Source organism: Trachypithecus francoisi, unplaced genomic scaffold (assembly GCF_009764315.1).
Source record: "Trachypithecus francoisi isolate TF-2019V2 unplaced genomic scaffold, Tfra_2.0 Lachesis_group5, whole genome shotgun sequence".
In the NCBI taxonomy this organism is placed as follows: domain Eukaryota; kingdom Metazoa; phylum Chordata; class Mammalia; order Primates; family Cercopithecidae; genus Trachypithecus; species Trachypithecus francoisi.
Window position 1 is genome coordinate 129,421,076 of NW_022681470.1, and position 20,782 is coordinate 129,441,857.

The 20,782-nt window shown below is 38.6% G+C and overlaps 1 protein-coding gene and 1 pseudogene across 1 annotated transcript in view; both read right to left on the reverse strand.

The window, feature by feature from the left end:
* BTBD8 (BTB domain containing 8) overlaps nucleotides 1–20,782 on the reverse strand; it is a 105,509-nt gene that overhangs the window by 43,541 nt on the left and 41,186 nt on the right. Inside the window, exons 5-6 of the mRNA XM_033196924.1 lie at nucleotides 11,683–11,772; nucleotides 1,754–1,834 (exon numbers count right to left, since the gene is read on the reverse strand). Of these exons, the coding sequence (XP_033052815.1) occupies nucleotides 1,754–1,834; nucleotides 11,683–11,772 (171 nt within the window). The remainder of the gene's footprint in view (nucleotides 1–1,753; nucleotides 1,835–11,682; nucleotides 11,773–20,782) is intronic.
* Nucleotides 14,898–16,165, reverse strand: LOC117076070 (annotated as a pseudogene).

A 20,782-nucleotide genomic window follows, 5' to 3' on the forward strand; every position in this document is an offset into this window, starting at 1 on the left:
AGTGATATACAGAACAAAATCCAAGAAACTGCTATAAAGGCTGTAAAAGTTACAAAACTCTCTGCATCAAATTTGTATAATAAAAGTTTCTTGGCAGGCGGAGGGGCAATTCGCTAATGTCTTATCCTATTGAAAATGTCTGGCCAGGCGCGGTGGCTCAAGCCTGTAATCCCAGCACTTTGGGAGGCCGAGACGGGCGGATCACGAGGTCAGGAGATCAAGACCATCCTGGCTAACATGGTGAAACCCCGTCTCTACTAAAAAATACACAAACTAGCCTGGCAAGGTGGCGGGCGCCTGTAGTCCCAGCTTACTCGGGAGGCTGAGGCAGGAGAATGGCGTAAACCCGGGAGGCGGAGCTTGCAGTGAGCTGAGATCCGGCCACTGCACTCCAGCCTGGGCCACAGAGCGAGACTCTGTCTCAAAAAAAAAAAAGAAAATGTCTACAAATAACCCTAAGATTGGAGACAGCATCCAACAACCAGAATTTCTTTTGCTTCTTTCATTTGGCAAGTATTTCTGAACACCTACACATACTTTAGGTACTTAAGAAGCCTACAAGCTTTGAAAGAATGACAAAATTTTGTATAGGTTGCCAGGGGATAAAAATTTAGTAGTAAATCCTGGGACTCATGGTATGTTCTCCTGAAAAACATATTTATTCAGTTTAAAATTAAAGGAACCAAATAATTTTTAAAATTAAAAAGTAGCTTTCATTTGTCTGATGTTAGAATACCAAGAAAATGGAAGACATCCAGAAAATTAAAAGAGCAAGGTGAACTTTCACTCCCAAGTAGGATTTCAGAGGCTTAGATGGTATTTCACTATAGCGCATTTAAAAATCACAGTTGTTGGTCCTTAGGATGCCCTATATTCTTTTTTTTTTTTTTTTTTCCCCAAGAACAGGGTCTCACTATAGTCCCAGGCAGGTCTTGATCTCCTGGGCTCAGGTTATCCTCCCGCCTCTGCCTCCCTAAGTGCTGGGATTACAGGTGTGAGCCACTATGCCTGGCAAATGCCATATAGATATATAGATAGATATATAGATAGATAGATAGATAGATAGATAGATAGATAGATTTTTTTTTTTTTTTATGGAGTCTCGCTCTATCACCAGACTGGAGGGCAGTGGTGCGATCTTGGCTCATGGCAACCTCCACCTCCCGGGTTCAAGTGATTCTCCTGTTTCAACCTCCCAAGTAGCTGGGACTACAGGTGCATACCACCATGCCCAGCTAATTTTTTGTGTGTGTATTTTTAGTAGAGACGAGGTTTCACCATGTTAGCCAGGATGGTCTCGATCTCTTGACCTCGAGATCCGCCCGCCTCAGCCTCCCAAAGTGCTGGGATTACAGGCGAGAGCCACCGTGCCCGGCCCCCATATTCTTAAGTGTGTTTTTTCTTTTCTTTTGCTGTTTAGAAAAGATATACTAAAATTCAAAAAGCAGTAAAATAATTTTCAAAGTTTGATAAAAGTTTAATCAATTTATTAATCTATAAACCATAATTTATAGCTTCTTCTAAATTTAAGTCTAATAAAGACTGTTTTCAATCTTATTACTGTGAGTTGATAAGTCACCTTTTCTTCTAAATAAGGTGACCTGCTTATTTTTAGATGTTCTCAAAACATACTGAAGATACAGTAAAATAGATTACAAAAAGCAGTTTCTACTTCATTAACACTTTGCAACACAGCTTAACAAAGTAGAACCTAACTCTTTTATATCTTAAATTATTAAAAAGGAATACATACCCCACATTAGTCTTGTCTGGAATGTCTAGAGTTCCTCCATATATAAAATGCATCATAACATTCAGTTCTATGTGGCTTATACTGAAAAATAAAAGAAAACTCAAATCCAGAAATAATTAAGGTTTAATCGGTATCAATGATTCAATTTTCCCATAAACTTCCAGCCAAGATAATGTTCTAATCTTCCTTTTACCTGAAGAATATACTCTTCAAATAACATCCATGCAGGTACACCATTAATTTAAACAGAACGACAACAATAGATTTTTATATAAGTTATACAGTGTTATACAGTATGTTATCAAATCATTATTTATTGAGTATCCTCTACCACAGACTTTTAAAGTTAGAAAACACTTCTAGTCACTGTCCAACCTCTGGCTCATTAAGAAATCCTCTTCTCAGCACCTTCAACAAATGCCCTCTGGTCTTGCTTAAAGCCTCAAATGCACAAATCTATTCACTAGAAAGATTCTTGTTACGCTGCACAGATTTCTTAATTTGTAACACCTATCAGTGGCTCTAAGCTTGGCCAACGTACTCACTATACAGATGAAAAAGAAAAGGCATGATTTAAGAGGTAGTTTGGAATGATAACCTTTATGTCCAATTGAGTACCATATCTCAAACTCTGAATTCATGACCTTCTTCTTACTCCCCACACCAAACTTAGTCTCTTTCTGTTATTCCTATCTTGTTGAGAGCACTGCTACATAGCGTCTTGCATCTTACCCCAGCTTCTATTCCTCTGTACTAAGGGGGATGAATTATGTGGTTGGTGGACAACTACTGGCTATCAGTTGGGAGGAACTCCAGATAAGAGGTAATCTATGTTCTCCTTTCTTCTCTGCTGAACCAGTGGGAAAAGGTGATGGAGAAGAAGTATATCTGCCATGCAGATTCAAACTTTCTCTCGGGTGGACTGTTTTAGAGGGATACAGTAAGCAAGCCAACTTTGGCTCTTGCATTAGAGCACATTCTGTAGGTTGAGCATTGCTAATCTGAAAATAGGAAATCTAAAATGCTACAAAATTTTAGCATTTTATGAGAGATAGTGACAACTTTGCTTTCTGATGGTTCAATATACACAAAATTTGTTTCATTCACAAAATTATTTAAAATATTGTATAAAATTGCCTTCAGGCTATAAGGTGTTGTGTAAGTTGATTATCCAAATTGGATCATTCTTTTCATACTCAGCTAAATCACAGTCAAGGAGTAGGGGGCAAAAGCAATTGAGGCACATAGCATCTGCTTCAAGAATTGAATTTTCCACAGAGCCAGCTGCAGAAACAGCCTGCTGTAACCCTAAGAACTGTTTTACCTAGTAGCTGCTGAAACAACCTGCCTTGACCAGTATTACCTACCGCCTTCACTAAAATCAGAGCTTGCCAGCTTCCAAAAGCTTCTCTAGTGCCAATGAGCTTCCTTTCCAAACAATACGTTTCTCCAGTAAAACCCCCAACCTCTCATTGTTCTTCAGACATATGGAAGATCACAGCAGTCTGTGAGTAGGCTCTGAATTGTAATTCTATGATTCTCAAATAAAACATTTAGAGATTTGTCTCTATATTTTATTTTGAATTTGACAATGTATACAAAACATAAATAAATTTTGTGTTTAGACTTATGCATCATGTCCATCCCCAAGTTTTCTCATTATACATGTGCAAAGATTCCAAGACCTGAAAAAATCTGAAACACTCTGATCCCAAGCATTTCAGATAAGGGATACTCAACCTGTACTGCTTTAACAGTTTTTATCGGTAATAAAGGAAATGTTTTCTTACTTCACTGACTGATTATTTTGTCTTGTTCTGAACAGGAAGGAAGTATGCTATTTATTGGGCCCCCCTGAAGACTCCAACAGACATTATTCATCCATATGCCTAAGTTAGAACCTGAGGTACATCTTAGTCCTCTCCCTCATTATATCCTGTCAATCATTTGTACCTTCCAGAATTTACTGAGTTCAGCCTCTGCTCTCTATTTCCTCTTTCACTGCCCTGGTTCAGCCTCTTATTTTCTCCCATCTGTACTATGACAGTATCCTCTCATACAGGTTTCCTGCCTGGAATCTTCCACTTGCATCCCATTTCCCACATTGCTATTAGAGTGATTTAGCTAAAATGAATATACGATACAGTATCCTGCTTAAACTCTTCAATTATTCTATTTTAAACTCTAATAAAACCCTTCAATTATTCTCCAAAGCCCATAAAAGAAAGTTCAAATTCCTTTATCATCTCACCTCCAGTTCTACCTCTCCAGCAGCTGTTCTAAGATAACTGAACTTACTCATTTTCTATACCTGAGCTACTTACATTTCCTTATACATCCATGTCTTAGCACATACTGTTCCCTGTGCTTAAAATGCTTTCCCTCTCCACTTATTTTATCTTTCAGATACAAGACATGTGGCTTTTTATCTGATTGTTTCCTAATGTACCCAAGGTGAAAAAACATGACTGAATGTTAAAAACAACAACTATCATCTGATGAGCACTTATGAGGCAGTCCCTGAGCTAATAAGCATTTTGAATGCTATTGGCTCATTTAATCACCATACCAACTCTATAGTAGATACTACTATCCGTCTCATTTCATACATGAAGAAACTGAAATTAAGTAAATTGCCCAAGATCAAAATGCACTGGAATTTAAATCCAGGCAGATTGAATCCAAAGCCTGGGCTCTGAAGAAGTATACTACACACACTTCCATTACCACATTTATCAAACTGACTTGCAGTATTTTTGTTTACATATTTGTCTCTCCTTCTAAACTGTGTTCTGCAAGGGCAGGGTTGTGCCACCTATCCTTGTATCTCTGATACCAGCAGAATGTCAGCAATGATTCAATACCCCCAGGATCGGAAGAATTTCCTTTCCCCACATAATACTGGACCTCTGCAGTAGAATCATGATCTGGACAGTGCTGGCAAGATCCCTACAGTTTGTTAAGCACAGTACCTAATATCTGCTAAAGAAACAAAACAAGGAAGGCAAGAAGAAAATAAACGGCTACGTTCTCAATGGCAGGTTCATAAAAAGAAAAAAAAAGAAGAAGAAAATAAATGGAGTCCCAGAAAGCAGGAATCAGAAAGGTGTTTTCTTTGACTCTATGGCCTTAAATAATATATGTTCAATAGATGTTTGATAAATGTTTAACGAATGGCTTATTAGGGAACTTACAGCATCTTCTCAAACCTTCAGAGGGAGACTAAATTGAAAATACAGAAATACTTTTCCATTAATTAAATAAATATTTACTGACCCCTACCATGGCTAAGTAGTAGTTTCTGCTGATTCAAAATTCTGCACCTTTAATACTTAGGAAATAAAGTCAAATATCTAAATGTTCTCCTTTATGTACTACAGATATGACAAGATTTAATCTCAGAATAATTAAGCATATTATCTGTAGTTTGCTAAAACACTAGCATAATTACTTGAATGTGTAATACTCCATATACTTTTCCTCAGATTTTCAAGAACCATTCTTATCAACATTAATAAGAATTGGCTATTTATTTTGAAATAATAGCTTCTTTAAAAATTCTTGATATGTTAAACAAAAGATAATGACTAAATAAAAATAAGTCATATTATAATAAACAGCAAAATCTAGACATTTGAACCTATATATCAATATATATGATACTATAAAAATGGTAAGAAATAGTTTTCCTGCTGTCTCGAGAGATGTTTTACTAAACTGCATTCTCATTGTATTTTAAGTCACTTGTATTATATTTTTTACCAAAAATGTTTATAAAGACATGATCAACTGACCCAGAAAAGCAACAACTTGTTCCAATAGCCCATAGTTTAAATGGAAAGACTTAAAGCACTATTCCCATTAAAATGTAATCAGAGTAAAAGCTTACAGGAGAAGAAAACATTACATGTATCTAGAAAAAAGAAAAACCGATTTCAGGACAAAGATCTAAGATTAGAGACTAAATATGAACCTAGACTACTAAAATCTTTGTGTTACCAGCCTGGCCAACATGGTGAAAACCTGTCTCTACTAAAAATACAAAACTATCTAGGAGAGGTGGCACACGCCTGTAATCCCAGCTACTCAGAAGGCTGAGGCAGGGGAATCGTTTGAATCCAGGAAGTGGAGATTGCAGTGAGCCAAGTTCATGCCATTGCACTCCAGCCCAGGTGACAGAGCAAGAATCTGGCTCAATAAATAAATAAATAAATAAGGTCGGGCAAAGTGGCTCATGCCTGTACTCCCAGTACTTTGGGAGGCTGAAATGGGTGGATCACCTAAGGTCGGGAGGTCGAGACCAGCTTGATCAACATGGAGAAACCTGTCTCTACTAAAAATACAAAATTAGCCAGGTGTGGTGGCACATGCCTGTAATCCCAGCTACTCAGGAGGCTGAGGCAGGAGAATCACTTGAACCCGGGAGGCGGAGGCTGCAGTGAGCCGAGATCACGCCATTGTACTCCAGCCTGGGCAACAAGAGTGAAACTCTGTCTAAAAAAATAAAATAAAATAAAATAAAATACCTGTTTCATGTGTACTTTCTAAAGTTTCAGGCTCCTTTGTGGAGCCCTGTGTGTGGGCTAATGGGACACAGAGACTCCATTCATTCACTCATTCATTCTTTGTTCATTCATAATTAATATTTGTGAATGACAGGCTCATTCTAAACTTTGTGGATATAAGAAGTTTACATTCTAGTGGAAGGACATGGACAATATTAAAATTTTTGATAGTCAAAGTGCCATGAAGACAATACAATAGGATAATGTAAGAGAGAGTAACTGAGGAGTTGGTCTATAGCTATAATAGGTGTAACAGTCTGGGAAGGTGATGCTTGATCTGAGATTTCAAGCATGAGAAGAAGCCAGCCATGCAAAATACTAGGTGAAAAACTGTTAGGCAGAGGAAGCCAGAAGAACAAAGGCCCTGCTGCAGGAATGAAGTTACTGGAGGAAAGAGCCACAAATGCAGGTAAGAATGGTACAAAATGAGAGGGAGGCCAGGGGCCAGATTATGGAGGGTCTTGTAGGTCATGGTAAAGAGTTTGGGTTTAATTCTAATTGTAATGAGAAGACAATGAGGATTTTAATCAGGACAGAAATACATCTCATTTATATTTCAAAACTTATATTGAAGACCAGGGCAATCCCAGGAATCTCCCAAGGGAGATAGGAAAATCCAAATTTATGCTCCAAAGCCCAGGCACCACTGGAAGACTTCTAATTAATAAAATGAAACAAGTGGAACTCCTTCACAGAAGTGTTGGCTGTGGTTCAATTTACATTACAGTATGTGGAAAATTTTCCCTTTCTGTCTACTAGAGCAGGAAAATTTCCCTCCAACTATATCCTTCCACTCCCCAACTCTGGGGCATGGATGGAACTAGGATTATAGAATTCTGCTGTCCCCACACTCAAATTATTGAAGGCAGTTCCTCTTGAAAAATACTATGTGCATTATGTTCTCAGTATCTGGTGAATTACTAACTCACTAAAAATATGGTGGTTCCTTCTGTAAGGACAGACAGGATTGTCTTAGAATGTACTGACAGAAAACATCCTGCAGATATGCAACAGTAGCACAGTTCCAAAAGCAGCTGCTGATTATGCAAAGTAAGCATTGCTGTCCTGGTATTGGGAAAGGCCCTCTCTTGAACGCTTTTCTCTCTAGAAAATGAGAATAATCTAATTTAGAGAAAGAAAGAACAGTCAATATTAATGAGCACTACATACTACACCAGTTTATTTCCTTACTGTATCCATTTAATCCTTTCAACCACCTCAGGAAGCTCAGGAAAGCTAAGGAATGTCCCCAAAGTCATATAACAAGTTAGGACTGGATATACTACTGCCTGTAAGGACACCAAGGTTTATTATCCTTTTATGACACTACACTCCTCATGGAAACATCTGCCTAGGTTTACAATGTAAGCTAATGGGAAACTGGAATGTGTTTTGTGTATTGTTTCAATATACGAATTCCTAAAATATGTAATTTTTTAAAGTAAAATTCCTTAATCCCCTTTAGCCTTCCAACAGCGTTATATGCCACAATGCTAATAAAATTGTAAGTAGCAATTTGAGACAATCAATTTGACACATGACACAACAGGGAAAGGCAAAATATATCATAGCACTGTGTGATAATAATAACAATAAGGGTATAGATGAAGCCATGTATCCACCACGTGATACTTTCTTCTTTTAGAGTTATAGAACCTTGCTTTATTGATACTTTCTTCTTTTAGTGTTATAGAACCTTGCTTTATCAAATAAGATAAAGCAGTTGAACAACAACAACAGTACCTTCATTTTCAATGCATTAACATTAGGAGTCAATTATTTAATGTTGCTAATGTTTTTACAATTGCTTTGTTCACCATTGCATAGCACTCCTTTCTTTTTTTTTTTTTTTTTTTTTTGAGATGGAGTCTCGCTCTGTCACCCGGGCTGGAGTGCAGTGGCACGATCTCAGCTCACTGCAAGCTCCGCCTCCCAGGTTCCCGCCATTCTCCTGCCTCAGCCTCCGGAGTAGCTGGGACTACAGGCGCCCGCCACCTCGCCCGGCTAGTTTTTTGTATTTTTAGTAGAGATGGGGTTTCACCGTGTTAGGCAGGATGGTCTCGATCTCCTGACCTCGTGATCCACCCGTCTCGGCCTCCCAAAGTGCTGGGATTACAGGCTTGAGCCACCGCGCCCGGCCAGCACTCCTTTCTTCTGGGTTTACTCTTACACATTTTTCTGTTGGGGAATAACATGATGTAAAGTAAAATGTATAGTAAAATATAAAATTATGTTAACAGTATTTTAGGAATATATAGACTTAACAATTTAAGATAAAAGGGATTTTAACCAAAGTCAATACAAGAAAGGACAACTATATAAGAATAATAAAATTAAAATAAAGCAATATGAATTCAGAAAGAAAAAAAAAATTAGGAGTCAATAAGCCAATTAGAGGTGAGCCTCCACTGTTAATAAAGCAGCTCTAGGTAAAATGAACCAGTGAGAAGCAAAACCTTGCTTACAGTAAAAGTGAAGTGAAAATACTGTTAAGAGGGGTGAGCCTGGTCATGGCTGGCACTAATACAATGTATGGTCTACTTATTCAGATGACATTTTGAAACTAACTGGGCTACTTCTATTTGGCTTTCCCTTGAACAAGCTACTAAAGTTGGTCAGCAGGAGTCAAGCCACACTGCAAAAGAGGTTATTTATCCATTACTTCCATTGTAAATTAAAGACAGAAAATTACAGGTGAAAGAGTAGAGATGAGTAATTGATGTCATTACTTATTTCTTGCCCACTGACCTCTGCCCACTGGTCTATTAATTAATAGACCTCATCTTTAAAAGCCTGAGTGTTTGAATGTTTAATCTCATCAGATCATGAGGGGTGATTAAAGAAGACTGAAAAACAAAAGACTCCCCCTTGCCTTTATTCCTATAGCTAAACTCAGAGGTCACCTTGAACTATATAAAACAGATAAAAGCTGAAGGGGCATCCCTTTGCAAATGGCCTTCCCCTAAGATCCCAATCCTATGCCATGCGTTTCTCCTAATGTGCCTACTAGGAACATTAGGGTTCTGTGGGACAAAGATTTACACAGTGGAGAAGAAGAGCAGTCTGAGCTAGCTCAAGAACACATATCAATGGGAAAACTTTTAAATTTCTTCAGTGACTGTGTGGAATGAACTCTGAATTATGAATTGACAAATGTGATTTAAGCTGGGTGCGGTGGCTCACACCTATAATCCCAGTACTTTGGGAGGCCAAGGTGGGAGGATCGCTTGAGATCAAGAGTTTGAGACCGGCCTGGGCAACACGATGAGACCTCATCTCTACTAAAAATTATAAAAACTAGCAAGGTGTAGGAGTACACATCTATAATCCCAGCTATTTAGGAGGCTGAGGCAGGAGGATCACTTGAAGCCCTATATCGACCTCAGATAAAAAGAATTTAATTAGATCATCATTACATAACGTGTTTTTTTTTGTTTTGTGTTTTTTTTTTGAGACAGAGTCTCGCTCTGTCGCCCAGGCTGGAGTGCAGTGGCACGATCTCAGCTCACTGCAACCTCTGCCTCCCCGGTTCAAAAGATTCTCCTGCCTCAGCCTCCGGAGTAGCTGGGATTACAGGCACATGCCGTCACGCCCAGCTAGTTTTTGTATTTTTAGTAGAGACGTGGTTTCAACCATGTTGGTCAGGCTGGTCTTGAACTCCCAGCCTCGTGATCCCCCCGCCCTGGCCTCCCGAAGTGCTGGGATTACAGGTGGAAGCCACCGTGCCTGGCCTACATAATGTATTTTTTAAAAGCACATATACAGAAATAATAAATGAAAACAAATAAAAGGTAGATACAAGTAGTGAAAACAACTCACTTCTCCTGTTGTTACATATCTTTGCTATGTATTGCCCATGCCATGTATTTTCATGTTTTGGACGTATCTAAGCACATTTATTTCTCAGTTAGGTTGAAGAGTTTAATTTCTCTTTATACACTTAATAAAGACCATCAAACAGCCAAATTGTATATCTAGTATCTAAATGTGTATTTCTGAAGATGTCTTCTCTCAGAGAAGAGCAAAATCTTCTTTGGAAAGGTCTCCAGCATAGTCCTTCTGGTAAGGTCAGTGATTTCCAAGTCTTTATTTATGAACTGCTATTAATTTGATTTTCTAATACCCCTTTCCTATAAGTGTTATATTAGTATTTAAAAACTTGAATGTAGGCCAGGTGCAGTAGCTCATGCCTGTAATTCCAACACTTTGGGATGCCAAGGCCAGGTGAATTACTTGAGGTCAGGAGTTCAAGGCCAGTCTGGCCAATGTGGCAAAACCCCATTTCTACTAAAACTACAAAAATTAGCCAGGCGTGGTGGTGCATGCCTGTAATCCCAGCTACTCAGGAGGCTGAGGCAAGAAAATCACTTGAACCTGGGAGACCAGTGGAGGTTGCAGTGAGCTGAGATCCCACCACTTGACTCCAGCCTGGGTGACCGAATGAGACTACATCTCAAAAAACAAACAAAAAAAAAGAAATTGAATGGAAATATTTGCTTTGCATATTAATAGTTTAAACAATTAAGATCCCTTTGAGATAACTGGAGATACTTTAAGTTATATAAAATATATGCGTGTGTATATATATGTGTGTGTGTGTACATATATATATATGTATTTTTTTTTTTTTTGAGACAGGGTTTGGCTCTGTTACCCAGGTTGGAATGCAGTGGTGTGATCATGGCTCACTGCAGCCTCGAACTCCTGAGCCACGACTGTGTCACAGCACTCTAGCCTCGGCAACATAGCTAGATCCCATCTCAAAAAAATAAAAAGAAAAAAAATTTAGAAAACTACCTGTTATGAAGTGAAATGTCTGTGTTCCCTCCAAATTCATATGGTAAAGCCCTAACCCCCAGTGTGGTCATATTTAGAGATGGGGCCTCTAAGAGAGTAATTAAAAGTTAAATGAGGTCACATGGGTCCTTGATCTGATAGGATTCATTTCCTCATAAGAAGTACCATAAGACTCTCTCTCCAAGTGCATGCACCAAGGAAAGGCCACATGAGTGTACAGCAAGAAGGCGGCAGAGTGCAACCCAGAGGCAGAGCCCTCATCAGACACCAAAACTGCTGGCACGTTTATCTTGAACTTTCAGTTTCCAGAACCATGAGAAAATAAATACCTGTTGTTTAAATCACCCAGTTTGGATATTCTGTCATAGAAGCATAATCAGATTAACACAATACCTCTATTAATAAATGCTCTCTATTACTTCCTGTTTCAGAAAATGTACTTTGTTGAATTCCACCTGAGAAATATTTCACTGAACATCCAGGGAAATCAGATTCATAAAAAGTGCTTTGTATGAAATACAATTTGCAATCATTTGCAGTCAAATGGCCCTGTAAAAATATGCTTACCCTTGAAGAGTAATGTACTCTTGGGAGCTTTCAGCCCAACAGCCACTCAGCATTGCAGCAAAATAACTAGATCTGGCACTCAAAATGGCCCTAAAGGGAAGAGAGGGGAGAAACACAGGTAAACATTTACATATTACTCAAAATGTAATTTTTTATGAAAATTTTCATCTTTATGTATTAAAACACAATAATCTGTTTTGTTTGTATTCACGGGCAGGATTACTACATAATAAAACTTATAAGTTTATATTTATACCTAAGGGTTTTGTTTTTTGTTTTAAGAGACAGGGTCTTCCTCTGTCACCCTGGCTGGAGTGCAGTGGCGTGATCATAGCTTACTACTGCCCTGAACTCCTAGGCTCAAGTATGATCCTCCCACTTCAGCCTCCCAAGAAGCTAACACTACAGGCATACAGTATGACACTCAACTTGATTTTTAAATTTTTTGTAGAGACAGGGTCTCACTATGTTGTCCAGGCTGGTCTCAAACTCTAGAACTCGAGCAATCGCCCTATTCCTGAAGTGCTGGGATTTATAACTAAGCATTTTGATTGTTTAAAACATTAATTCCAATGCCCTTGCTATCTTTTTTCTTTGAAGGCTCTTTAGTAAGTTTATAAAAACATAATTTTTATATTTAATTATTTAAATATAAAAAGGTACCTAAAGACAAAGTACTGATCAGCAAACCTCATTTAATATGGATTATTTTGGAAATTTAAAAATTTTTAACAAGGTGGCCTTCTATCTCATACTAAAGTATAAATCAAATCTCTTTCCCAGATTTATACTTCATACTTAGAAACAATCTAAAACTTTTTCAAATCAATGAAAACAACAACAACAACAAAAAAAACCTACCATGACCAATTTAAATGACCCAGGAAAGGGTAGGAGAGGTGATCAATAATCAGAGCCAGTTGCACACAGATGGAAAAATGCTTGTTGTCACTCCCAAATATATCCCTATATTACATTATATGTAAATCACAATGGAAATAAGTGCCTACATTAAGAACTATGAAATTCTATTTAGAAAATAATAGGCCAGGCACAGTGGCTCACATCTGTAATCCCAGCACTTTGGGAGGCTGAGGCGGGTGGATCACCCAAGGTCAGGAGTTCAAGACCAGCCTGGCCAAAATGATGGGAAACCCCGTCTCTACTTAAAAAAAAAAAAAAAAAAATGGCCAGGCGCAGTGGCTCACACCTGTAATCCCAGCACTTTGGGAGGCCAAGGCAGGCAGATCACGAGGTCAGGAGATCAAGACCATCCTGGCTAACAGGGTGAAACCCCGTCTCTACAAAAAATACAAAAAATTAGCCAGGCGTGGTGGCGGGCGCCTGTAGTCCCAGTTACTCGGGAGACTGAGGCAGGAGAATGGCATGAACCTGGGAGGCAGAGCTTGCAGTGAGCCAAGATCGCGCCACTGCACTCCAGCCTAGGCAACAGAGCCAGACTGCGTCTCAAAAAAACAAACAACAACAATAAAAAATTAGCCAGGTGTGGTGGCGGGTGCCTATAATCCTAGCTACTCGGGAGGCTGAGGTAGGAGAACTGCTTGAACCCAGGGGGTGGAGGTTGCAGTGAGCTGAGATCACGCCACTGCACTCCAGCCTGGGCAACAAAAGCAAAACTCTGTCTCAAAAAATAATAATAAAAACAAAAAATTAAAATAAACTGTTGGGTATCATTGGAATACTGTAACTCGTAAGGCTAGAAAATACTGAAATACAGTTCAGATTCAAAACATAAGTACACTTTTTAAAAAGTCTGCTAGAGAAATAAATACTAGATAGGAAAGTAGGACTTGAAGCAGAATGGCCTTTTATACCAATTTGAAAAACACAGACACATCATACCCTACCCCCAACCCACCAGAAATTCTAGTTGAAATAAAAAGGAAGGAACAAATGCTAAAGTAAAAAGCTTCGGTCGGGCACGGTGGCTCACACCTGTAATTTACTCCCAACACTTTGGGAGGCCACGGCGGGCGGATCACTTGAAGTCAGCAGTTCATGATTAGCCTGGCCAACATGTTAAAAGCCCATCTCTATTAAAAATACAAAAATTAGCTGGGCGTGATGGCTGTGCCTATAGTCCCAGCTACTCAGGAGAATCACTTGAACCCAGGAGGCTGAGGTTGCAGAGTGCAGAGAGCACCACTGCACTGCAGCCTGGGTGACAGAGCAAGACTCTGTTTCAAAAAAAAAAAGTAAAAACACTTCCATAATCTCATATCCCACTGAATTTAGTGGGGAAAAATTCTAGACACTGAGCTTTGTCAGCTTGACACCTCTCCCTTTAGCAATATCACCTCTATTTCTGTTATGACTTTTGTTCCAACTGAATCTAGTTGTAGCAAATTCAATCTCCTGGAATCAGCTTGATAAGCATAGGAGATTATACTAGAGTCAACTGAAGGATGTACATTAACCAAAAGCTCTAAATTAACAACCAGGAGTGTAGATCTCAAATTCTGATCCTCAATTCAGCATCTGATCAATACTTGGCACTAGCTGGATAAAGGTCTAATCAGAATTTGTGAGCAGAGGCAGACGCAGTTAAATCATAACCCAATATTTGCAATCTATGATTTGGTTCCAAACTTAAAAGGCAGGTATAGATAGACACATCTAAAAATATTTCAGAATTGGAGGGAAAACATTAATAACAAGATATAAACAAAACCAGGCGAATTAGCTTGGCAAACAAAAATTCTGGTTAAAAAAAGAAACTAAACTGATCATACCCAATGATAATTTAAGAGTGGAAAAATGGGCATTTTTCCACCCTTAAACTAGTTTAATTACAGGCAGATGTATTTCTACTATATTAAGATTTTTCTGTATCCATTTTTCCTAATCCTTAAAGTTTAATGATAAATCATTTATTCCACAAAGAAATACAGCATATATGTCCACAGTCTAAATATGCTTAAAACTGGAAAGTTATGTCAGTTAAAAAAAAACAAAAATCTTATACTGTTCCATCATTACTCTATGGTAATTCAACTGATACTGGGATCTGCCCTCACCCAAAAGCATGGCACTCACTGCTCAGAGGTTGAGTACTAACATTGCCCAAAGTGAAGCAGTAACAGCAAAGACACCACAAAACTCTATTTAATTGTGTACGAGTATTTACTGCTCCAAATTAAAAACGGTACAATAAGAGCAACTTGTAATATATAAAGAGACAAGAAGCTGTGATGCTAGTGTCCATCTGGCACTGCAAATAGCAAAAATAAAGTGGTCTGCAAGAGTGAAGTACGGATTGGGGAGAGGAAAAAAGGGAGGCCCAGGAGGCAGATTCCAGACAGTGATATAAAACTGTTGTACTACTAGATGTTTCGTTTGAGGAGGTCTGAGCATGAGCCAAGAGCACATTCAAATCTAGGCTGGTCCAGCTTAACGTACTTCAAGGGGCCATGTACAACCACTGTGGCAGCAGGAGGATGATTCATCAGTAATGCAAGTTCACCAAAATAATCAGAAGGCTCCAATCTTCCCACTTCAACAAACTCTTCATTTTCTGACCAACGTTGCAGCATAGCAGCTGGCCCCTCTAGAATAATAAGGAACTCATCCCTCATCCCCTGGCTCTCCCTGCACCACAATCTTCTGCCAGTCTTCAAACTTGACTGGTTCCCATGTATCGGCTATCATAAGATGCTCCCTCTGATCCAGAGACTCTAAAATAGACACTTTACTAAGGAATTCCTCATACATCTTCCACTTTCTCAGTGTGCTTCCCATACAGATTCTTCCATACCTGTCTCGGTTGATACACTACCATTTCACATTTGCCTTTGCTTTGACAGTGGCTACTCCAGGTGTTCCATAAATCAAAACAAATTCTCCAAAGCTCCCTCCTTCCTCAACACTGGTTGCTCATCCATTATTGACACAGACATCCCTCTCTCCTTGATTAATCACACAGAAGTTATCCCCTTCATCACCTTGCAGAATCACTGTCTCTCCAGTGATAAAGGAGACTGGAAACATGGCATCAAAAATATCACTTCTCTCATTATCATCAAGATGTGAAATCAGCACATTCTTTTCAATGGCTTTGGCTAAAGACATTGCCTTATAATGGCTTTTGGTATAATCTTATAATCTTTCGGTATAATCTTTCTAACATATGATCTGGCATCTTCCTCCATGAAGAATTCAGTGCTGACAGTACCTTGTCACCTCTGATCTTTAACCACTGGGTTGGATGGAGGAGGTGAGATTTCATTCTCCTTAATTCTGTACAAGTGCCTGCTTCCTGCATATTGTGAATTTGTTTTGTCTCCTCCTTCTCCAACCTCTCAAAGTGTTCCCTGAGGAATGCCACTGGTCCCTGGGGTTGAGCAGTGCACAACTGCATAATAGAATCTTTGAGCGGTGCCTGAATGTTGTGCTTCTGGAGGAAGAGCTCACATTCTCAAAGGCTATGCTCCTCCTCTCTGGCAGCAGTGTCACCAGACGCCATGGTTCTCTGTCCCTCTCTGGGTGCCTCAGGTCCCCTCTATTCTTTCTTCTGCTCTTCACTCCCTCTCCACGTGGCTTTCAATGAGTTTCCCTTTTCTCTCCTCTGCTCCTCTGTCCACCCTACTCTCCCTCCAACCTCCCTCAATGCCTCTCAAAGTTTCTTTAATTAACAACAATGGAAACTATGTCCATGACTAAGAGGAATAAATCATTTACAAATGGAGAAACAAAGACCAAAGATGTTACTTTAAATTTTAAGGAAATATCAATAAGAGACTATAATTACTGTTTGTCAATTAAACATTTCTAAAATAAAAAATAGATTCTACAATATCTTAGGAAAGAAAGAAAATAAAAATAAAAAATAGGGACAACTCTAAATTTAAAATATTTTTAAATTATAAAAAAAAGAGCTTACAATCCTAAAGCTCCTGAGTTCTAGTTCAAAACCCACCATAATTATGTTCAAGAAAGGATATATCTTAGTTTTGAAAAAATGACAAAAAAGATATTTTCTTTTGAATTACTATTCTATCTTCTCAAATAAAATGCTAATGAATTCGTTCTTTAAAAAGAAATTTAAAAAATAGAGAGAGAGACAGAGTCTTACTATGTTGCTTTAGTTGGTCTCAAACACCTGGGCTCCAGTGACCCTCCTGTTCCAGCCTCTCAAAGTGCTGAGATTACAGGTGTTAAATCACTGCACTCACCCTCATTCTTTCTTTTTCTTTCACTAGAGACAGGGTCTCTTGCTCTTTTACCCAGGCTGGAGTGCAGTAGCACAATCATAGCCCACTGCAGCCTCAAACTCTTGGCTAGCCTCATCTTTAATCCAACAGATATTCTACTCTGTGCTCCACACTATTCTAAGTGCTGGGAGTATAGCATTAAATGAGATACAGAAAACAATATTATATTCCAGTGAAGGGTGGAGGACAGGGAGAAGAGAAAGACACTTCTGGAATGGTTTCTCAGGTTATCTCAGATCAACCCTCCTGCTGAAAGCAGCTTAGGAAAGATGTACAAAATATACATATTTAAGAAAAGAAGCAAAAAAAGGAAAGCATGCTTTGAAGGCATCAGAATACTGCCACAGTGATTAGAAAAGTTACACAAGTTTTGAGAGAGAAGACAAAAGAAGCGACCCAAGTATTTGAGGTAACTTTTTCCACTCAGGCAATTGCCAAATCTGAAAGCAAAAGCAACAGCTGGAAGGCTGATAAGCTGAGTATAGCTTCTGGCAATCTTCACACACATTGGAACTTGGGGCCCATCAAAGAGGAGGGGTTTTAGTAGATAACCCAGGATTTCAGTTGGATCCCGAAGGGCCACATTCTAAACAGAAGAGTGAACAGGAAATAGACAAGCCCGTATTAGACTTGAAAGCCAGTTTTGAATTATCTCGGTCCCTGACTGGAACAAAGTGATCAGCATCTAGTCTGCGAGCCAGACAAAAGCAAAAGGAAATCCTGTCTGCATTAAAATATCACCTTGAGTGTCAAATTATTTCTACAAATTTTCAACAGAATGTTTAGTAGTCACCCAAAGATGATTTAGTGTAATAATGAATAATTAGAACATAAAAGAAAACATTTCCATTTACACTAGTATCAAAAAAGGTCAAATACATAGCAACAAATGTAACAAAAACATGTTAAGATCTCTACACTAAAAACCATAAAACACTGCTGTGATAAATTTTAAAAGACCTAATGGAGAGTTAAAATACGCTCATGGGTCTGAAACTTGAAACTGTTAATATGTCCATTCTTCCTAAATTAGTTTCTAGATTTAACATAATCCCAATCAAGCATTTTTAGTAGCAATAGATAAGCTGATTCTAAAACGTATATGAAGATGCAAAGGACTCCTAATTGCCAAAGCAAACATCAACAGAAGAATAAAGGTGGAAGACATGATTTCAGGCAACATGCTGTCACTTACTATAAAGTAGCAATAATCAAAATAACATGGTATTGACGTAAGGGTGGACATATAAATCACTGGAACAGAATTGAGAGTCCAAAAATAGATCCACATATATATGGCCAATTGCTTTTCATGAAGGTATTAAGATAATTCAATGGGGTAAAAGACAGTCTTATCATCAAAAGGTACTGGAACAACTGGATGTTTGTAGGAAAAAAAATTAAACTTGACACTTGCCTCACACCATATACAAAAACTTAAATCTAGAATACATAATAACACAACCCAACTAAAATATGGGCAAGAACAACAACAAATATCAGGTAAAAATCACTTGCTAGATATAGTTTTACTTCAAAGCTAAAGTTCATGGCTAGTTATAAAAAATGACATCCCTGGCCAGGTGTGGTGGCTCACGCTTGTAATCCCAACATTTTGGGAGGCCAAGGCAGGTAGATCGCTTGAGGTCAGGAGTTCAAGACCAGCCTGGCCAACATGGCAAAACCCAGTGTCTACTACAAATAAAAAAATTAGCCAGACATGGTGGCACACGCCTGTAACCCCAGCTACTCAGGAGGCTGAGGCACAAGAATCTTTTGAACCTGAGGGGCACAGGTTTGTAGTGAGCCGAGATAGTGGCCCTGCACTCCAGCCTGGGCTACAGAGTGAGACTCTGTCTAAAAAGAAAAAAAAAAGGCCAGGCGTGGTGGCTCATGCCTGTAATCCCAGCACTTTAGGAGACCAAGGCAGGCAGATCATGAGGTCAAGAGATCAAGACCATCCTGGCCAACATGGTGAAATCCCATCTCTACTAAAAATACAAAAATTAGCTGGGCATGGTGGTACAAGCCTGTAGTCCCAGCTACTCAGGAGGGTGAGGCAGGAGAATCGATTGAACCTGGGACAGAGGCTGCAGTGAGCCGAGATTGCACCACTGCACTCCAGCCTGGCGACAGAGCAAGACTCTGTCTCAAAATAAATAAATAAATAATAATAATAGCTAAATACTGGAAACAACCAATATTCCATCAACAGGAGAATAAATAAACATATTGTGGTATAGCTATACAATCCAATATTATGCAGCAATAAAAATTGAATGAATCACTGATACATATAATATGCAAGGATGAAGCTCAAAAACATTACACTGAACAAAAGAGGCCAGACACAACAGTATGTCTGACTCCATTTACATGAAATTCTAGGAAAGGAAGAATATCCTACAGTATAGAGAACACAATAATAAGAAAACAAACAACCTGATTTAAAAGTAGGCAAACCAAGAGTAGTATTGTGTGCGTGTAGTCCCAACTACTTGGGACGCTGAGGCGGGAGGATCCAGGAGCTCAAGACCAGCCTGGGTAACACAGCAAGACTCTGTCTCAAAAAAATAAAAAATAAAAAATAATGGGCAAAAGATATAAACAGAAAACTAACCAAAGAGGTATACAGATGGCAAATAAGCATGTGAAAATCATTTGTTGCTTGTGGCTGGGGTAGGGATAGGTACTGAAGGTAAATGAGCACAAGAGAACTTTTTAGTTGATGAAAATTCACTGTATTTTGCTTATAGTGGAAGTAAAACAGGTTTATACATTAGTCAAAATTCATTGAACTGGACTTTAAGTTGTGTGCATTTGTTTGTGTATGCATTCTAACTCAATATACTTCACTATAAAAAAGAATGAAAACAAAATTTACTTAAGAAAGAAAATAACAGGCCAAGATAACTTCCCTGGTGAATTCTAATAAATATTTAAGGAAGATATAAAAAAATCAACATTACTCAAACTAAAGCATAAAAAAGAGGAAATACTTCACAGTTCATTTTATAAAGTCAACATAACTTTGAGGCCTAAACCTGACAAGGACATTACAAAAAAGGAAAATTACAGGCCAATCTGTGTCATGAACATAGATGCAAATTCCTAAACAAAATATTAGTAAACTGAATTCAGCACGAAATAGAATAAAACATCACAACCAAACTGAAATTATTTCAGGAATGTAAGATTATTTTTTCATTCCAAAGTTAAGCAATATAATTTAGCACATTAAAAAAAAAAAAAACATGGAGAAAAATCACGTGATCAGTAAAATCGATGCAGGAAAGCATTTGACAAAATTCAACACCAATTTAGGATTTTAAAAATTTAGGCAATTTTGGCCAGGTGCAGTGGCCCATACCTGTAATCCCAGCACTCTGGGGGAGGCTGAGGCAGGCAGATCACATGAGGCCAGGAGTTCGAGACCAGCCTGGCCAACGTGGCAAAACCCTGTCTCACTAAAAATACAAACGTCAGCCATGCCTGGTGGTGCATGTCTGTAATCCCAGCTGCTTGGGAGGCTGAGGCGTAAGAATCACTTGAACCAGGGAGGTGCAGACAGGAGTGAGCTGAGATCGTGCCACTGCACTCCAGCCTAGACAACAGAGCGAGACTCTTGTCTCAAAAAAAAAAAAAAAAAAATTTAGGCAATTTCAATCAAAATCTCAGAAAGCTATTTTGTAAATACTGACAAAGTGATTCCAAAATTTAGTCATGTGCTACACAACAATGTTTGGGTCAACAAGAGACCACACACATATGAAGATGGTCCCATAAGATTACAATGAAGCTGAAAAATTCCTGCCACCTAGGGATATCATAGCTGACAGAAGGTCAAGTGCAAAGCATTACTCACATGT